This window comes from Parus major, chromosome 24 (assembly GCF_001522545.3).
Source record: "Parus major isolate Abel chromosome 24, Parus_major1.1, whole genome shotgun sequence".
NCBI lineage: Eukaryota > Metazoa > Chordata > Aves > Passeriformes > Paridae > Parus > Parus major.
Window position 1 is genome coordinate 4,805,858 of NC_031792.1, and position 18,501 is coordinate 4,824,358.

The following is an 18,501-nucleotide window of genomic DNA, read 5'->3' on the forward strand; positions in this document are numbered from 1 at the left end:
CTGAGAATGGTGAGCCTGTGGTAGCCCTCTTTATTCAGCAGAGGTTGATAACTCCTTTTTACCTCTAGCTGCCTGACTGAGGAAACTTAATTCTGCTTTCATTAGTGCCAAAAGGCACGATCTCAGCTGAGCTGCAGCATCAGATTTGAAAAGCTTGTGCCTGTAACCACAAAGGGTTAGAATAGTACTTTGCCTCAGACATCAAATCTCGTCTAATCGTGACAGAGAGCCTTTGTAAGAGGATTTGCAAAATAAGTGGTGAAACACTGTCATCTTAATGCCCCAGACAAAAATAAAACCACACAGTCATAATATTGAGAATCTTTCCATTTCTGTGGGATTTGATTCTCAAGTTGCTTCATCAAATGCTGCTGGTTGCTGAGAGAAATCTTTTTTCCATGACAGACAATTTGAAACCAGTTTTGGGTTCTTATAGCAGGCTGTTCTTTATTAAGAGCTAATACTTAAAGGTTACTGGAACAATCCCTTTTTTTCCTCTGAGCAGAATGCATTGAATGGCTTTTAGTAAATCAGAAGATAGAGCTTTTTCAACATTTCTAGTTTAATTATCAAAATTTTGCCCAAGTCAGCTATTTTACTCTCAAGTGGCTTGACCTGTGCTCAGCAGAGTTTTACTGAAAGATTTTTAATAATGCCTGTTCTGTTTGAAGACCGTAAGAATGGCAAATGGACTGCTCTGCTTCATTCAAATAACGTGAGTGTGAAAGGCTCAGTAATGAAATGAATAAACTACAACAAAGTAAAGAGTTGTAGCCTTGTAGTCTGCATTGTTTGTTTGGTTTGGTCAGTGCAACACTGTGACTTCTCTGGAGAATGTGAGATCAGGCTGACTCTCCAGAGCAGCAGTGTACATTCAATGCCAAACTATTCAGGCAATACCCACTAAAAAGAAATGAAAATATTTCCCATTTATGCCATCCATTGCTGTTGGATTGTTCTCCAGTTTGTATAACTCACGTGTTGATATTTTAGATTATGATGCTTTTTTCAAATGATAATATTTTCTTTATTGGAGACAAGGATGTTTACCTTTGCTGAGGAGCAGACTTAATGTTTTATGTTTAAATCTTTAAATGTAGTTTGCCAAAGTAGTATATAAATTAAAAACTAAAAGAAACTATTTGTTTGCTGGGGAGCCACCAGGAAAAGTGGTCCTCGTTCAAAAACAAGTTTTGTTTGATTCAGTTTTTAACTCATTGCAGTCAGAACTGGAAGACTTTGCTGGGGCCATGTGATAAGAGATGCAAATTGTTTCATCAAAGTAATTATATCATCACAGTCAAAATAGAACAAGAAGCAATAATGATTAGGGAAAATTAAAAATAGCATATTGAGTGATATATATCATAAATGTATAAATAAATATCACACCAAGGCAGCTTAAAGAACAAACTGGGTGTAAACTCCAGGCCACTGATGAGTTTTGTGTGCATGGGGTGGAGAATCTCAGGCTTTAGTGATTATAATTTTTAAACTTAAATATCTGTCATTGCTGTTAGTACAGCATGTTCTGCCTTAAAACAGCTGCAAAGAGAAGGAAAATGTGCCAGGGCCAAATCTTTAAAGTACAAATCTGCTCTTTGTCTTTGAATGTGTTTGAATTAATATTTAGTGGTCTTGGCATAATAACCATCCTCAGAATGGCTTTTATTCATGTTTTGCTATAAAGGGAAATGGTGTTCTTGCTTTTTAGCACAGTTATGATACAGCACACTTTGTAGCTAGAAAGCACTTTTTACCTCCCAAAAATGCATTACTTTATGCAGTAATGGGAGAATAGTAAAAAAAGGCAGCAAGATATGTTAAAATACAGCTTTTTCTTCCCTGAACATATTTTCCTCATATAATTACATATATTTATCTTAGTGTTTTATAGTGCATTTACAAAAGCATTCTTGCCTCTCTCTCTGATATTGCAAAAAGCTTATTCACTCTTTGGAAAATTTAAGAATTGTTCATTTGCAATTTATTGGAATATTTGGAAGCAGTTTATAATATGGAAGGAGACATGGAGCAGGGACTTGATAAATAAGTCATTATAGTTACAAAACAGCTGTGTCTAAGAAGATACTCTCATAACTCATTAGCACTTTTGGCATTTGAGAGGTGAAGGCATGAAATTAAACCTAAGAGAGTTGGGCTTATTTTTCAGTAGACTGTCATGTAAGTATTTCATGAGAAAGAAGGATAAATCAAAATGGGATTAACTTTGTGACTTTTATTATATTTATTTTTATTTTATTTATTGTGATTTTTTTTAATAGATTGCTTAGTTGGTGAATTCCCCAAGTATAGTTTGTCACCTCTTAGCAAAATTAAAAATTTTGATTTCACTAATTGTGAAACTGCCAGAGATGCAATTTTCCTCTGTCACTGGCCCCATAACATGGCATCACACTCACTTCAGGAAAGATCTCTCATTCTTTTTGACAGAATTTGCACATTTTCTGCTTCACTTTTCACATCCCTGTTCCTTCTCTTTGGTTTTCCGTTTCCTCTGACACTTTTCAGTGTACACCTAATTCTACTTGATTTTCCTGGTGAGCTTTAGGGTCCCCAAATTCAGATTGCTTATGTACCCCTCTCTTAGAAAGCAGAATTATTTTCCCCCAGTAGCAAGAGCAGCCTGTAGCACTGTCCTGCACTTTGCCTGTCCTCGAGGTGGAGGGAGAGAAATCTCCTTCCCCATCTGTCCTCCCATGGATTCAGTGGGGAGATCCATAGCCTGCTTGACCAAACATCCAGCAGTGATGGGCAACAGCCCCACCAGTGAATGGAGGTGTGGGTTTATTTTAGTGCTGAATTTCCACTGGATTCTGTTCCCCAAGGCCCTGGAGCTACATTTGCCCCAATGCTGGTGACCTGAGCAGAGCCCTCGAGTGGTTTTGTTTATACATTTCTCTTACAAACAAGTGTGTGGTCTCTTTTGTGTTGCATTTCTGATTTCCTAGAGGGCTCTTCCTGTCTCAGCTGCTTATCAATAAAAGAAGACATTATCAATTAATATATTTATGGAAGATTTAGAACACAAAAGCCATTTAGTGTAGCAGGTTTGAACTCCTTATTGCTCAGGAAGTCTTGAAAAATTGACAAAATAATCCCTTTGGGTGAACATAACATTTCTGCTTTACAGGGCTACTACTGGATGTATTTTGAAAACTGGCTGTATTTAACATTTCCATTTCCTAGGTGCACCAAATATGTGTCCTTTATTGAGCTGTCAATTTACTGGGTAATCTGTGCTGAGAGAAGCTGATTCTGAACAAGTTGCTTCTGGGTGTTCTAAATTACTCTCCCAAGGCACTTTTATTATCTTATCACCCAGGAAGCAGTGTCTATCAGAGATTTGGGAAAGCAAGCTTGATATGTATTTACCTGCCACCCAACCTCTTTTTGAACAGTTATTTGCATTAAATTGCCCTTTTTTCTTTGCCTAGGCTCAATAGATGAGGGGGTTACAGAGGGATTGCCCACACTCCAAAGCACCTCTGGCACTAACGCTCATGCAGACGATGATGATCGGTATGTACCAACCCGGTGTGCAAAGTGCTCTGCACCAAGTGCTGTGCTGTAATTAACCTCCCCAGCCTTAATCCCACAATGTTCAGTTGTTTCTACATCAAGTTCTCCGTGTTGATCAAAGTACAATCAGTGCCTGGAGGAGCAGATGCTTTAGAGGAATGTAGGTGATGAAAGTCAGAATCTGCTTACTCGTTGCTTTTTGTTTCCTATCTATTTCCAGGCAGCACTGGTGAAGAAAGATAGTGCTGTTCCTGCTGTTTCTTCATCATTGCTCTTTATTAATAAATTTTAATTAAACCTCTATATGAAACATGCATGCTAAAGCAACAAAAACAAGGACCTAGCTCTGACTTCACCAGGCCTCACTGCTGCAAGCCACAGGAGAGGCGGAGCAGCCTTAAATCTCTTCTCCCAAACTTTCTGCCTGTAGCTTCTTACCAAGATGCTGTGTGGCACTTACTGTAAATATTTAGCAGGCTTTTGCTGTGCTGAGCTGAGTGATTTATTAAAGGAATCCTTTATAAGGGAAAGCTGGCAGAGAAAACCAAACTAAACCGGGTCTGTTTGGTCAAAGACATCGGAGTTCTGTTAGTGAGGTACCCACACATGGCACACAGGGCTGCTCTCAGCTGCTCTGACTTCCAGTTCTTAGCTAGTCCCTCTCTAAAGCACATTTTTCCAAACTGGTGTTTGCAGGGGTTTGTAAGACAAATGGGTCTGAGGAAGAAGTGTGAACCTTTGGAAGTTGTTCCAGAAACTCTGTCATGAGAAGCTTCCTATAGAGATAATAACCAAGAGGTGCATTTTCATAGCTCATAAAATCTTTCCTGTCATTTCCATCTCAAATGTGTCCCACCTCCCTTAAAAAGGGAAAATAACTGCTTAGATAAGACTTTTTGGATGACATGGAAGATTTTATCTATCTGCTAACAAACCTGTGTATAAAAATAACACCCAGCACTTGAGGGTTGAATTAATAGTAGGAGCACATGTTGCACTTGAACTAATCCAGGCTTTTAAACCTGTAATTCTGAAGTCAAGTGACACACGTATTTTCAGCAGTGGATTGTTTCAGAAGTTTCCTATAAAACTGCAGAGCTTCAGCACAAACTGCATAGAAAATTCAGGAGATAAAAAAGTCTTTAAACACCTGAAAATTCCCACTAAAATATCTCTTCCATGCAGAGAAGGAAAGAGTTTTTACCTTAGTTTATGCACCAGTTTGAAAATAATTAGTCTCAGAGTGACAGAAGTATCAGCAAAATTAACTACAATTTGCACCTTTTCTCAATAGCTACAAGTGAACTAAGAGTCGTGGGGGTTTTAGGCTCCAGGACTAAAGCTTTCTACCAGGTGATTTATTTTATAAATACAAATGAAAGTGTCAAGAATGTTCTTATTCCAAGAACCAGTTAAATATGTAAAATGGTGCTTCCAAGACCTAAGCAGTTTCCTTTCAGGGGTGTATGTGTGTTTGTCTTGTCAGTGCATTCAAGTCCACTGGGACAGTGTAGGGTTAAACTTAAATTCCCATTTCAAGCATGGGATGGACACAGCATAAATAACATAAATATGGCCTGTCATTCACTGAGCAGCAGTTTGGGCACACAGTTTTGGGGGCATAAAAATTCTGAATAAAATGAAACATGTTTCTCTAGCTGGATCAAAAAAAAACAATGCATTGTACAGATGGAGAAAATTTCCCTCCCACACTTTTTGAGTGTTTCATGCACCTTTAAGTCTATGTTGTATATTACATTTCTATTTCTAAAACAAAGGAAAAGACTAGTCCTTCTAAAGGTATCTCAGTATTATATCTGTGTCACTGCAGAAAGAATCATAAAAATTTCAAAAACTAAGATGTCTTATCTCTTGAGTTTCTGTATTAAATAATTAACATCATTAATTTGGCCTCCTGCATAATCAGTGTTTCATAAACACTACGTCACATGTAATTGTTGTCAGCTTAATGGGCACACAGGAATCTTTAAGTATTAAAATTACTGCTCCACAGTGTCTATTTATATTAATATAATAAGTATCTATTTATTATTTCTTTGATATTTCACATTTGGATTGTTATTCACTTTTCTAGTCTTGCCTGCTTTAACAGTTGGTCTGTATCAGTTTGTGGCTGCACTTAAAAAGGAGCTGCTCAGTTATAAAAGTTATAAAAGGTCTTTCTGAACCAACAGAATGAGAACCTCCACTTCTCTAAAATAATTGTTATTTGCAAAAAATGAACATTTCTAGGTTCACTGGCATTTTGGCATTCATGTTTGTCAGAGTTTACTTCTACATAGTTAAATATGTAAATAGTCTCAGGGTGAAAAGAAGAAAAAATGCAGGTAGGATATTTCAGTGCAAACATTTGAAACCTCTCTATGTAGCTGGTACTAGACAGACAAATCTCAACTGTTAAGTGCCACCTTGATCACAAATTGAAAGCCATGAAAAATTAAGTAAATGTGGGGAAAAAGAAGCAGGGGAGAGACAATCTAATAGTGTTTCAAATATAATCTCTTCATGGTGCTATGTCACCAAATAGGTATTTCACCCTGCTGGCAGTGTGAGCATGGGAAAAGACAAGCCAGGCACTGATAGCTGGAGAGCCTCATGATTCCCATTAGATCTGCTTTAATCAGCCCTCCTCATCATGAAAGATGTATGAATTAAAAAACCAAACTTTATTTTCAATTTCTTCTGTGGAGTTGTACCCATAGCACTTCTCCTCCAGGGGCAGAGGAGGTGGCACAGGCGTGGAGGGTGAGCGAGCCTGAGAAAGCTGGAAACAAAAGGAGAGCTCTGGCTCCTGATTCCTGCCCTACTTTGAGAGAAAACTCCTGAGAGAACTCCTGAGAAAGCTCCAGGAGCACAACGAGCCTGTGCCTCCTCACAGTCCCCTAATGCAGGAGTAAGGGAGGCTGGACCTAAGGAACACGTCAGTAGAAGATGAAATTCTTTGTTGTCACAAAACCCAAATGTTATTCTTATTTGAGCACACTCTGTGTATAAAAAAGGAAGTGGAGTGCCAGAGTTGGTCAGGAATTTGGTTATAATATCAGAACCCATGTTTAAAATACCTTCACTTATTTCAAAAAGCCTCAGTTGCCTTTTTTTAGACCCCAAGATGGCAAAGAGCTCCATTCTGCCAGGCCCAGGACAGGAGCTAGTGACTGTGCTCTTGCAAATATTCCCTTTATCACAGATCAACAGGTCTGTCAGAATCTCTGTTTTCCACAGCTTTGGGACCCTACTGTGTATAAAAACTCAAGGACAATAAAATTTCTTCTTTGGTGCAATTCTTCCTCCAGTGTCATGTGAGATCAGAAATCCTGATGGGTTTTACAGACTGACTGATACTAAACTCCTACAGGAAACTCTTTAATCTTGGGTGTATCAAGAGGTACCTGGTGCTCTCTCTCCAGATAAATTTTACAACTGGAACTTCTGCTGCTGAGAATTCTGCACTCAGAGTTCAGATACTCTGTCCTCAGAGTTGTAGTGACATCCTTTTCTAGAGTAAAGACAGATTAAATGTTGATTTTAAAGAGATGATCCTAGTTCTTGCCCTCCTGTGCTGAACTGCTCTGTGGATTTTTTTATAATATCAAGGAAACTGTATTTGTGCAAAGTGCATGTTTCATTTGTGTGAGTGCTAGAAATCCCCAAATCCAGCATAACCCTGAAGCCAGCCCTCTGGGATTGAGGGGGAAGCAGAGCAGCAGAAGGATTTCCTCAGTTAGGAAAACTTTCTGACTGTGAGGAGACCTCATTGCATCTTTTCTCAGGCCATTTCAGACCTTACAGCTGAATAAAGCTAAAGTTGCAATGTGCTGGCCACGGAATGAACAGTCAGGGTCAGAGCAGTTCCCTGCTGCCAGTGATGGCTGATCTTTCAGCAGGCTGGGAGCAGCTGAAGTGGCTGTTTCACCAAAAATCCAGATCTCCTCAGGGAGGGGAAACCCCAGGTAAGTACAAACCCTGTTGTTCCCATGTTTGTACCAGCAGGTTTCTTCCTATTTCACTGTGCCCTTTAGCAAGTTCCTTGCCAGAGGACTTGGATTAGAGCACTACAGTTCCCTTAAACAGTCTGCAGCTGGAGGCTATGGAGGAGCAATTAGTCGGTTTTAAATAAATTACTTTGAAAGTTAAATCGTTCCTTATTGCAGTCCGTGTGCTGTTTTTTAAACACAGCACTGGAGCTCTGTTCATGGAGCTCTTTGAATCAGACAAGGAGCAACTATTGCTTCATTAGATTAATATTTTAAACTTAGAAATATTCAATTGTAGATACTATTTGTTGATGAAACTTGGATTGAGATGAAAAATTAATTTGCTTTAATTTCATTTGCAAATATCACTGAAGCTGCAAAATACTCCTTTGCTTTTCATTTGCTCAGCTCTATAAACTCTTCCTCAGGGACTGTTTAGTGATTGCAAGTCATCAATGTGCTGGAGAAAATGCCCACGCCTGGAAAATAACGTTCAGTTTGCCGTTGTGCTCAGGTCTGTTGCCCAAAGAAACAGAATTCTGAGCTTATTCCCTGGCTGTGTTCAGATGTGCAGTGTCAGTGACTGTAAGACTTCAGGTGCAGATCAGACACATTGTTATGGACCCAGAGATTTCCAGAATAAATGGAGATTTCAGCAGAAAAGTCTCTTCCTTCTCACATGAAAATGCTCAAGGTTCAGATTTTCAGAGACGAGGCTTCATGGGTCATTTCTCTGGCTTGTTTGTAAATCAGTGCCTTTTTATTTTGTAGTCTGGAGAACGTTCAGTATCCCTACCAACTCTACATTGCTCCTTCCACCAGCAGCACAGAGAGGCCCAGCCCAAACGGTCCCGACAGACCCTTTCAGTGTCCCACGTGCGGGGTGCGCTTCACTCGCATTCAGAACCTAAAACAACACATGCTTATCCACTCAGGTAAGAAACACCCCTGTTCCCCACAATTCCTGACTCACAACCTCGCTCTGCAGCAATTGTAATAATGCAGCTCTTTCACTTCACTTGCCAAGTGCTTGAGAGTTGATTTCAGAAAGGCTGGGTAGAGGTTTGTCTCGCTTGTCTTGATCCCTGGAGTCTGACTGATAGTTGTGCTCGTGGATGATTAGCATTTGTGTGGACTGAAAAAAAACCTGATTGCCTGGAACTCATCAGGATAAGTAATTTTCATGAAAAATATCTGAGATGAAATAAAGTATACTTGGCCCTTTTATTGCCCTAAAGAAGTAGATTGAAATTCTTCCTCTGCCATGTTGTAATTCTCTGCTGTGTTTCAGAGGAAGCTTGAAGCCATAAGCAAGTATCTATGTCCTTGCATTGAGGAAGGTTGTGTGCCTTGGGATCTCAGACTTTTTGGAGGGATTGCAGGACAACTGAATTGGTTTGATAATTGATTTAGCTCCTGCAGGTAGCACAAAGGTTTATGTGAATTCTTCCTCTGGGCCTTGCTCCCCAAATACAGTTTGATTTCTAACCAAGCATGAACTCCCCAATGTATTTGCTGTTGGTGTTTTCAAGACCTGTCAGCATTACGTGGCAATAACATTGACATTTGAGGGAATAAAGGGAATATTGAAGGGTTGTTGCACTTGGGCACAAAGCCTCATGGTTTAGCATCTCCTGGTTTGAGTCTGACTCTTATCTGCATACAGAGGCTGAACCATTCTGGGACAGAGCAGCCACAACTGACAAGGTCCAATTTTTTTCCCCATCAACAATTATTTGTTGAATCCTTTCAAGCAAAATAACCAGATATGTGTTTAATACTTGAAAAAGCAAATTCTGTGGGCATATCAGGTGCAAAATGATCCCAAGCCTGTTGTTAAAATCTGACAGCAAAGCATCTCTGGCCAACCTGTCAACTGCCAACCCCTGGGTAAAGTTGAGAGATTTGAATAGCTGGTTTAGAATAATTGACATGCAAAAGAACTCTCAAAGCTTGTAAATGTTGAAAGTGTTTTCACATGAGCAAAATGGCTAAAGAGATTTCCCTCAAACTACCAGAGGAAATAGGTGCCCTTGCATAGTAGGAAAGCGTGAAAAGTTTGAGCTCCACCAGACCATATTCCAGTTTATTAACTTGTTTTCACATGCTTAACAGGGCGTTTCAGTGTAACCTTAACTACAGCTTTCTCTGTCTAAAAACCCTCAATTAAAAGTTCACCTCCTGCTTTGAAAGTAAGGAAAGTAGAGTGAAAGACTGGGGGAATTAACAGCCAGGCCTGATGCACATTCAGCCTTCTGAAAAAATCTTTTCTATTCCTTGACAGCCCTATTATGAATAGAGCTCCATATTCCAGATTCTTAGCCTCATGTTTGGATTTTCCCACTTTCTGGAGTTCAGACTTTTTATTAAATCTAAAGGTTTTGGTGACTCAGACTTCTACATTGTAATAGTTCTGTTTGTGTGACTGCACACTCAGCCACTGCAACATGTTGCAGAGCTCACATGTTTTAGGGAAAGAAATCAAAAATTTGATAGGAACTGAGTTTCTAAATTAATACAAGAAAAAAAAATGAGAGGCATGAAGCTCAACTGTCTTAGAGAGCTGTCTGTCATGCAAAGTTGCCGAAAAGTCCTGTCCAACAAGGTTCCCACGCAATATAAAGGCTCCTAGTGCCCCTTTTATCACCATTCCTGCTGCCTTACAGGGGTGTCTGTGTGCACACAGTCCCCTTGCCAGAGCACTTCTCCGAGGCCAAAGGCAGCCAGAAAAAAACACGGCAATTAAGGGTAGGCTGATAATTGCATTGTTGGGAACCAGTCTGGCACAAGAATCTGCCGAGATCAAAGGAGTTCAAAGGCACTGGAGACAACTGCAGCATCAGGTCCTTGTTGGCTGTGCCTGGGGATCTTTAATCCACGGGGGCTTGTGTTCCATTTAAAGCGTGGGGAAGGAGCCTCGGGACAGGTCACAGCCATGAGATTTCTCGGAGGCTGTTACTGAGGGAGCGCAGCTCTGCTCTAATTGTTTCTGCCTTTTTAAAGTTAACAGAGAATCTCTTCCTCAAACAGGGCTTTGCTGTGACCACCTACAGCTGCTGTCCCTGTGCTGTAGCACTCTGGGAGGATTTTACCCCTGAGCTGTGGCTGCACAAGGTGAACGTGTTTGCGCTCTCTCTTCCACAGGCATTAAACCCTTTCAGTGTGACCGCTGTGGGAAAAAGTTCACCCGAGCTTACTCGCTCAAGATGCATCGCCTGAAGCACGAAGGTAAACGCTGTTTCCGGTGCCAGATATGTAGTGCCACTTTCACTTCCTTCGGGGAATATAAACACCACATGCGGGTTTCCCGGCACATTATCCGCAAGCCTCGGATTTACGAGTGCAAAACATGCGGCGCCATGTTCACCAACTCTGGAAATTTAATCGTTCACCTGAGGAGCTTGAACCATGAAGCATCAGAGCTAGCAAACTACTTCCAGAGCAGGTGAGGTGCACAGCAAAAACCTAACAGGGAAACTTGCTTTTTTCTTTTTTTTGCTTTTTTTTTTTTTCCTTTTTTTCTGCTTTTTTTTGCTTTTTTTTCCTTAGATGATCATTTCCTGCTTTCAGGGCAGCCTGCTGTGCCTCTCATCAGGTTGCCAGCTAATTCCAGTCAGATTGATTCCTGCTCCACTCTCTGTTGTATCTGATCTGTCTTACAGCATGGGAGCTATATAGGAGGCTACTGAAGAATCCAGTGATATGCAGAGGCTGGTTCTGGGTTATTTAATTTCTCTTTTCAGTAGTATCTGTGGCCAGGCCAATGGTGTGAAGCCATAGTGTTCTGTCCTACAGGATCTGTGATTTGATATTGATTTGCTTTTCAAAATCTTGTACGTAGCCTGTTCACTTTCATAGGGCACAGACTTCCTACTTCGTTTTAAGTGCTTGCTTAACACTGTGGAAAGTTTGCATTACTCCAGACCTTCTCCTTTCTCATTTCCCAGATAACATTACTAAATGATTAGGATAATAGCTTTGGAAATAGTAAGGGCCACTTGGACATTTTTTATCAGGGCACAAAAGGCTTGGCATATCTCACAAATGCACTGCTAAAGACTATTAAAAGAGTTCTGAGGTATCAGACAAGCGCTGTATTCTCTCATTGATACAAATGTAATGTTGGAATTTGAGATAGAAAATACAAAAGTTGGATGAGAGAAACTGAACACAGGAAGGTCTTCCAGCTCTTAAATCTATAGGGAGAGTGCAGCTTGGTGTGTATAAGTCATCTGCCCTCAGCAATGCAAAAGAGGTGTGTTCTGAATGTTACAGCATCCCAATCCCACCTCTCCTGATTTCCAGACATTATTCTTTTTCCCATAATAAACATTTTGAGTATTTTGTTCTGTCTGATTAACTCAGAAGTGATGTAGGACAAAAAAAAAATTGAAAAACAAAGCAGGAAAGACTGTCACTGTTCTTTCAGCAGAATATTGTTTAAAAGTACAAGTGCTTCATATCTGTGGGCTTATGCTGTTCTTGTTCCTGGCTCTTGTGCCAAAACTGGAGCATAAACCCTGCAGGGTGGTGCCCTGGTTGTGGTAAGCACTGCTTTGTTGTCAGCAAATTCAAGTCATGTTCAAGAGTATGATTTTAGTTGCTTATAGCCCTTCCTTCAGTCTGATTTGACAAACACAAGGTTTAGCAGAGCTGGCTGTGAGTTTGGGTTGGAGCAGTGAATGCTGCTGTCATTTAAGGATTTCTTTGAACTGAGGCATTGCCAGGTGAACCAAGGCATACAAACGTGCTGATATGTGATATATGTATATACTTGTCTCAACTACAAACTTCATGTCTGGTGCTGAAAACTTGCAAAGAAATTTATTTTTGTTACATCCTCATGCTCTGAAAATACAACTGGAGCGTTTGATAGGTTTTCTTTGGATCCACTCAGCCCTCAGCTGTTAAGAGTGCATAGTTGTCCAGAAAGGATTAAAAGGGGAAGGAAGTGCAATTCCATTCTTTTCTCAGGAGTGAGATACGTGTCAGGATCACAGCCCCCACTGCAGCTGGCAGCTTCCTCTGCCTTCAGCTGCCTCACCTTGTGCCTCTGGTTCCAGCCTGCCCACTTGGAGGGCAGTCCTGCTGCTGCTCTGGGGGATGTTGTACCTCAGACATGGAAAAGGCCACGTTTTGCCAGTGCTGAACTCGTTTTTGTTTCTATTTTTAAAGCCTGAGTGCTCCCTTTTCTTCAATGAGGTTTTCAGTGCCAAATGTGTTCCAGACATTAACTTGCATTCTCATCAAGGTGATACAATCTAATAAAAAGAAGTTGCTGTGTAGGAAATACAGATGCGAAATAGATGCCATTGAATAAATTCTGTGTGTGGGAATGAGAACCAGGTTATGGTGCTTAGTGGAGTATGTCAGTGCCATGATCTTGGCCAGTGTGAAATGAGTACCTTTGTTCTCTGTCAATGCAGTGTGTAGCTTGTGTGATGGAGCTGATTCCATGGTGTGAGAAATGACATTTCTCTTCTGTCCTTTACCCTCTTCCAGTGACTTCCTAGTACCGGACTACTTAAACCAGGAACAAGAGGAGACCCTCGGGCAGTATGAGCTAGGGGAGCATGGCTTTGAAAGCAACTCTTCTGTCCAAATGCCTGTCATTTCACAGGTGTCGTCAACTCAGAATTGTGAAAGCACTTTCCCCTTGGGGTCTCTGGGTGGGTTGGCAGAGAAGGAAGAAGATGTGCCAGAGCAGCCAAAGACTAACGCCACTGCTGAGGCAGCCGCGGGTGACCCTCCAAAACCGGAGCTGTCATCTATTACTATCGAATAATTCATGGTTTGGTTTCATTTTTGTTCTTTGGAAAGTGCCTGTGTTTGGTCCTGTACATTTTAATTTAATTTTTTTAAACAAAAAGTGGGGAGATTTTCCCCTTTTTACTTTGTAAGCTACGCTTTAAACTGAGAACTGCGACAGATGTTACATTATTTTTCATGACTGAATGATCACTTCTGTGAAAATATTTAAGACTGATTGCACAAAAAAAGATCTTGTCAGAACATCATGGAAGCTGTGATATACTTCTAAAGAAGAACAACTGATTCAGATCACTTTAACTATTCCTTCTTCCACAGTTAGAACAGCTCATTAAGTTTCTCTTGCTTCTGCAGGCCCTCTGGTTAAGGGAAAGAAATCAGAGGAAACCTTTTTTAAATGATAAACAAAGGGATGCATTGGAAACCATGATTGAACAGTTTTGACTAGTTTTGAGTGGATGCTTTAATCTTCTGCATAAAGAAGTGACACTTCCTATATGTGCCTGCTGTTTTTCAAAGCCCTTACTGTGCCCTGTGCTTGGAAATGGTGAGAGGTTTTGAAAGGAACAGTCACACACTTCTTCAAAACACACAATCCCTGTCCAGCCCAGATGAATGCCAGGTATTCCTACTTCTTCTATTCCAGTCCTTTTAGAAACTGCTTGATCAAATAGCCTAAACAGATCTGCCCAGCTGAGGTGAGGCCTGGAAAGTCTAAAGGTGCACCAGGAATTGGGAACGATGGAAAAGTGTTTGGCCATGCAAGCCTGACAAATATCTCCTGACTGTATCTGTCTGTAGATGGGGAACCACAAAGGAAAATGAACATTTTCCCAAACTGAAATTCTTAAACCACAGCCAGATTATTTGCAGTTCTGATCATTGCCCCCTCACGTACACACTGTATTTTTACTAAGCTGAGAGCTAGCTAGAGGGAGTTTACAGACCGGAAAAAAATAAGCTCTTTTGTGCATTATTGCACATTTTTTTTGTTTATACATATGTATGTATAGTTTCAGAGATTTTTATTAGCCTGTTTTGGACAAAACAAGCAATTTATTCTCTCTAAGGACAACTTTCTAACCAACAGGGGGGTTGTTTACAAAAAGCCTATAGAGCAATGATGAATTGTTCCTGTTTCAAAACACTTTAAATCCTTGCCAGCTCGGTTTATTAAAGGCCATTACTCCAGCTACACACACAGCTCAAGCAAGCAATAAACTGAAAATATTTGCAATTTTGTTTTTCCATATTTAGAAAAAGCTACAAATGGAGAGTGTGGGATTTTCAGAGCAGTGAGTCTTGTTTGGTCAGGGCTCTTTGGGCTCAAGTACTGCTTTGAAACCTAAATTAGGAAGTACATTAGGAGATTTGTGATTTTTCTTACAGCTTCTGAAGTTAACTCAGTGTTTGATGCCAAATACCCACAGCCTACAGATGATGTGCTGAGTGAGTAGGTATTGCTTGATCTCAGTATTCCAAAGGCATTATATACTCCCTTACTTTTGGGTCTTGTTTTTTGTAAATTGTTGTTTTCTGGCCGGATTTGTTTTATGCAAACATGAGGAGGAAATGGAACCAATAGAGAAAGTTGCTCCTGAAGAAACAGAAGACACAAAAGTCGTATTATATTGCACATCAATTTGTATTCAGTCAGCCTAGGCAGCTCTAATACTCTCTGGGTCTGAGTTCTTTCTATTAATAGCCATCTTTTGTAAGGAAAAAAGTTTCTTGACCTTTGGAAAGAGTTTAAAGGGTTTCAGTGACTTTAGCAATTTTTCTCCTTTCAGGTAAAACCCACATATTTTAGTTAAATAGAGGGAAAACAGTTGGGATTGAAGTACTTTCCAAGTTGCTGGAATGAGGTTTCTCCACCAGACCCAAAGGGTATTTTAGAAACCTGCTGCAAAGAAGTTCTGTGCTGCAATTCAGTCTTGATTATATCTACCTTTGTGAGGATTCTTAAAAGGGCTTGAAGGAGAAATGCTTTTTCTGGGCTGCTGTACTGTGAAATAGCCCAGTGCCTGTTGATGAGCTGAATTTAGAGACCATTTCTCTTCCACTTCTGATTTCTCTGAGAAGCCAGTGAGACAAGACAATGCTTTTGCTGAGCTTTATTCTGAACTAGAGGGCTACGACACTGAACTCAAATACAGCATTTTCTCTTTTTCCTGATGTCTTATGCAGGTAAATGAGAGTCCTTTGTGATTCATGTTCTGAAAAGTGCTTCACCCAAAGCACATTTCCTGGCTGCAGAGATGTAATAATCAAAGGTGGTCAGGTATGAGGTGGAGGACATAATCTGATCATTAGAATCTGATCATTTTCATCCCTGAAATATTTTGCTAAAGAGTTCATTGGTGAGAAGGTACAAATACACCATAGACATATCTGGATATTGGATTTTTAAGACTTAAAATTTTGAGTCAGAAGGCAAATTGCTTTCAGAATACCAAAGAGAAGGGGGAAAGTTACAAAGCCTTTATAGCTCTGATCTGTTCTTCCTTGAAAAGAAATAAGGAACATTAACACTGAGGTACAAGGCAAGGCCTGGGGTTCATTATTCATTGCATTGTATGTTACACATTATCTTTTCAACTTCCTTATCTCTGGGTAACATCTTAATTTAGCTCTCACTTTCCAATCTGGTTCAACTGGAGGAACAATAGAGTTCTTGGAGGATTTTGTTTGGTTGGTTTAGGGTTGGGTTTACTTGTTAATTTTCCTGTCTGTAATTGTTTCTTGTTAATATCTCTTTTCTCCATAGAAATGAATACAGTTTAAATGCAAACACTGCTTTATTTCTCCTCTCTAACTTGTTGGAAGTGTTCAGTTCTTTGAAATGCTGGTGTTCTTCACAAGAGAGATGTAAAAACACAGGACATCTTAAAACAATTTATGTTGCTAATGTGCTTGGATTCCAAACAGAGCAAGAGAGATAACGAAAACAGAAAAAAAACTTGCCTTAAACTACACTTGGGATTAAACCTAAAACATAAATTTCCTTCAGTACATTATCAGAGCGTTTTGAATTCTAGGATGCATTTTCTTATTTCTTCTTTGGTTTTTTTCCCTCCTCCCCCCAAAAAATCCATTATTTAGTATGCATTTCTGTGTCTGCTTTGACAAGGGTCAGGGTTGATGAGGTTCAGCCCTCGTGCTCCAAGCAGAGTCAGCCACGAGTGGTGTTTCCCACAGCTGGAGTTCAGTTGTCAGGCTCGCAGAGACCACGGTCAAGTCTCTCATACTGAGAGATCAGTAGACTCGGTTATTGAAAATGGTTCTGGGTTCACATGGATTCTGAGTCTAAAAGGTGTGAATTTAAACTTTTTTAAAAAGTAATAGCTGCCAATGCAGTCAAATATATTTTCTAAGACTATGATCCCTATATGTCCCCTGCGGGATGAAATTTTATTGTTTTTAAGCTATGGTTTAAGGTTTTTATACGAGGGCTTCAGGCGCTTCTTGGTCGCTGGTTCCACCCTGCAGCCCAGGGTGTGGGAGCGCTGAGATGAGTGCTGGTCTCTCCCAGAGACAAACCAGGAAGCATTTTATATGCAAATCCAGCAGGAGCTTTGTGCACCCTGCAGGGATGAGAGAATTCAGATGGAGGAGCACCTGCTGCTCCTACATCCATTGCAACTTCCACACCATCAGAATATGGAAAATAGCTGATTTTCATTCAGGCCGGTTATGTTCGAGTTTTGCTCACAAGGTGAAATCCTGTTTTGGAGGGTTCTCATCTCCAACTCTAGACATAATAAATCCCATAGCATCGTGATGGCAGGTAAGAGGGTTCAAGGCCAGACAGTGCCTCAGCCACATCAGAGGTACCTGGTAAATAGAGTGGGTTCCAAGTATTTGAGGAAATGTACCATAAAAGAAACAAATGTGAATTTTTTTAGTGCAACAGTACTTTCTGCTCTGGGTTTTCGTTCACTCTGTGTGTGCTAGCTCAGTAACTCCGTGTCCCACAGGTCTCACCTACAAATCTGGTTGCACTAAAATAACAAAGTGGAATCTGGTGCTGCCAGCCTGTGGCAACTGTACCTACAGTCTTCCTGAGGGTTGCTGAAGTCCCCAGAAGAGTGATTTTGTTTCACCATTCATTTAGCTGATGCATGCTTTTGATATTCTGACCTGTAACCCTGGCTACACCAAGTCCTTGGACAGCTTCCTTGCTCTGTTCCTGCAGTGCCTTCACTCAAGGTGCTGCCCCATGGTGAAACCCCAAAGAGGGAAAAGCGGAAGCTGGAGGGAAAAAAAAATGTGAATTAAATTATTGTTGGGCTTCTTTGTGCATTTTAGTACCAGTGAAACCCCCTTAACTGTGCCAGTCTCCAGTCACCAGCCGTATATCCAGTCATCATCTCATCCACAGTACAGCTTCTCTTGTTGATGCTGGCCACAGCTAGATTACTTGGCATGTTTATTGACCTAACAGAATTGGTTTTGGGTTTTGGTTTTGTTTTTTAATGTATACGATGTTTAAATACACTTCACATTTTATATAATACTATCTGGCTATTAGTATTTTTCAGGAACCATAGTTCTTGGTGGCTATATATATTTTTGTGACTTTTTTTGTAAACTAAGTGCCGTTTCAACGTTACAATCATTTTTAGAGTTATTGTAATCAATGTGAATATCATGTTTTTTCAAATCTGTTCTGAGCCTGTAGTGTTTGCTTTGTGATCATATGTGTAATGTATATATTCTGTATAGTTACATTGTATTGAAATACTAGCTTGTTTGATATAAGAAAAGTATGTATTGGGTAACTTTTTGCTAGCCTGGTTGTTTAATCTTTAAAAAAAAAGTTCCAAAATACAAAAAAAAATAAATCTCCAAACTGGTCCCATTATAGGTCAAAATTAAGGGGGGAGAAAAACTAGTTTTGAGTGTCTTTGGATAGAAACATGAAGCTAAGATTTTTCATTAAAATATTAATGTTTTATGGAGTATATCTTCGCTTTGTGTCGTTATTTAACTCTGCCAGAGTTTGCCTTGCAGTACAACAGAGTAACTTGGACTTTGAGTGAGAAGGTGCAGCTCTGTCCCTTGAGCTACATTCTCTTACAACTTTGCTTATAACGAGTGCCAAAATAGCTGATATGAGGAGAACTCGCTGGTGCTGGAGCTGCCACTGGGAGAAAGGTAGTTTAAAACAAAATTAACATTAATAAGTGGTTGG

The 18,501-nt window shown here is 40.1% G+C and overlaps 1 protein-coding gene across 5 annotated transcripts in view; it reads left to right on the plus strand.

Moving 5' to 3' along the window:
- ZBTB44 (zinc finger and BTB domain containing 44) overlaps positions 1 to 18,271 on the plus strand; it is a 37,031-nt gene extending 18,760 nt beyond the window's left edge. For 3 of the 5 annotated variants that reach the window (XM_015649813.1, XM_015649814.3, XM_033519660.1), the window contains 4 exons: positions 3,459 to 3,543; positions 8,310 to 8,473; positions 10,683 to 10,983; positions 13,041 to 18,271. In XM_015649813.1, coding sequence (XP_015505299.1) covers positions 3,459 to 3,543; positions 8,310 to 8,473; positions 10,683 to 10,983; positions 13,041 to 13,323 — 833 coding nt within the window. In that variant the 3' untranslated portion in view covers positions 13,324 to 18,271. The remainder of the gene's footprint in view (positions 1 to 3,458; positions 3,544 to 8,309; positions 8,474 to 10,682; positions 10,984 to 13,040) is intronic. The other 2 variants (XM_015649816.1, XM_015649817.1) reach the window with 2 other exon arrangements.
- The last annotated feature ends 230 nt before the right edge of the window (positions 18,272 to 18,501 follow it).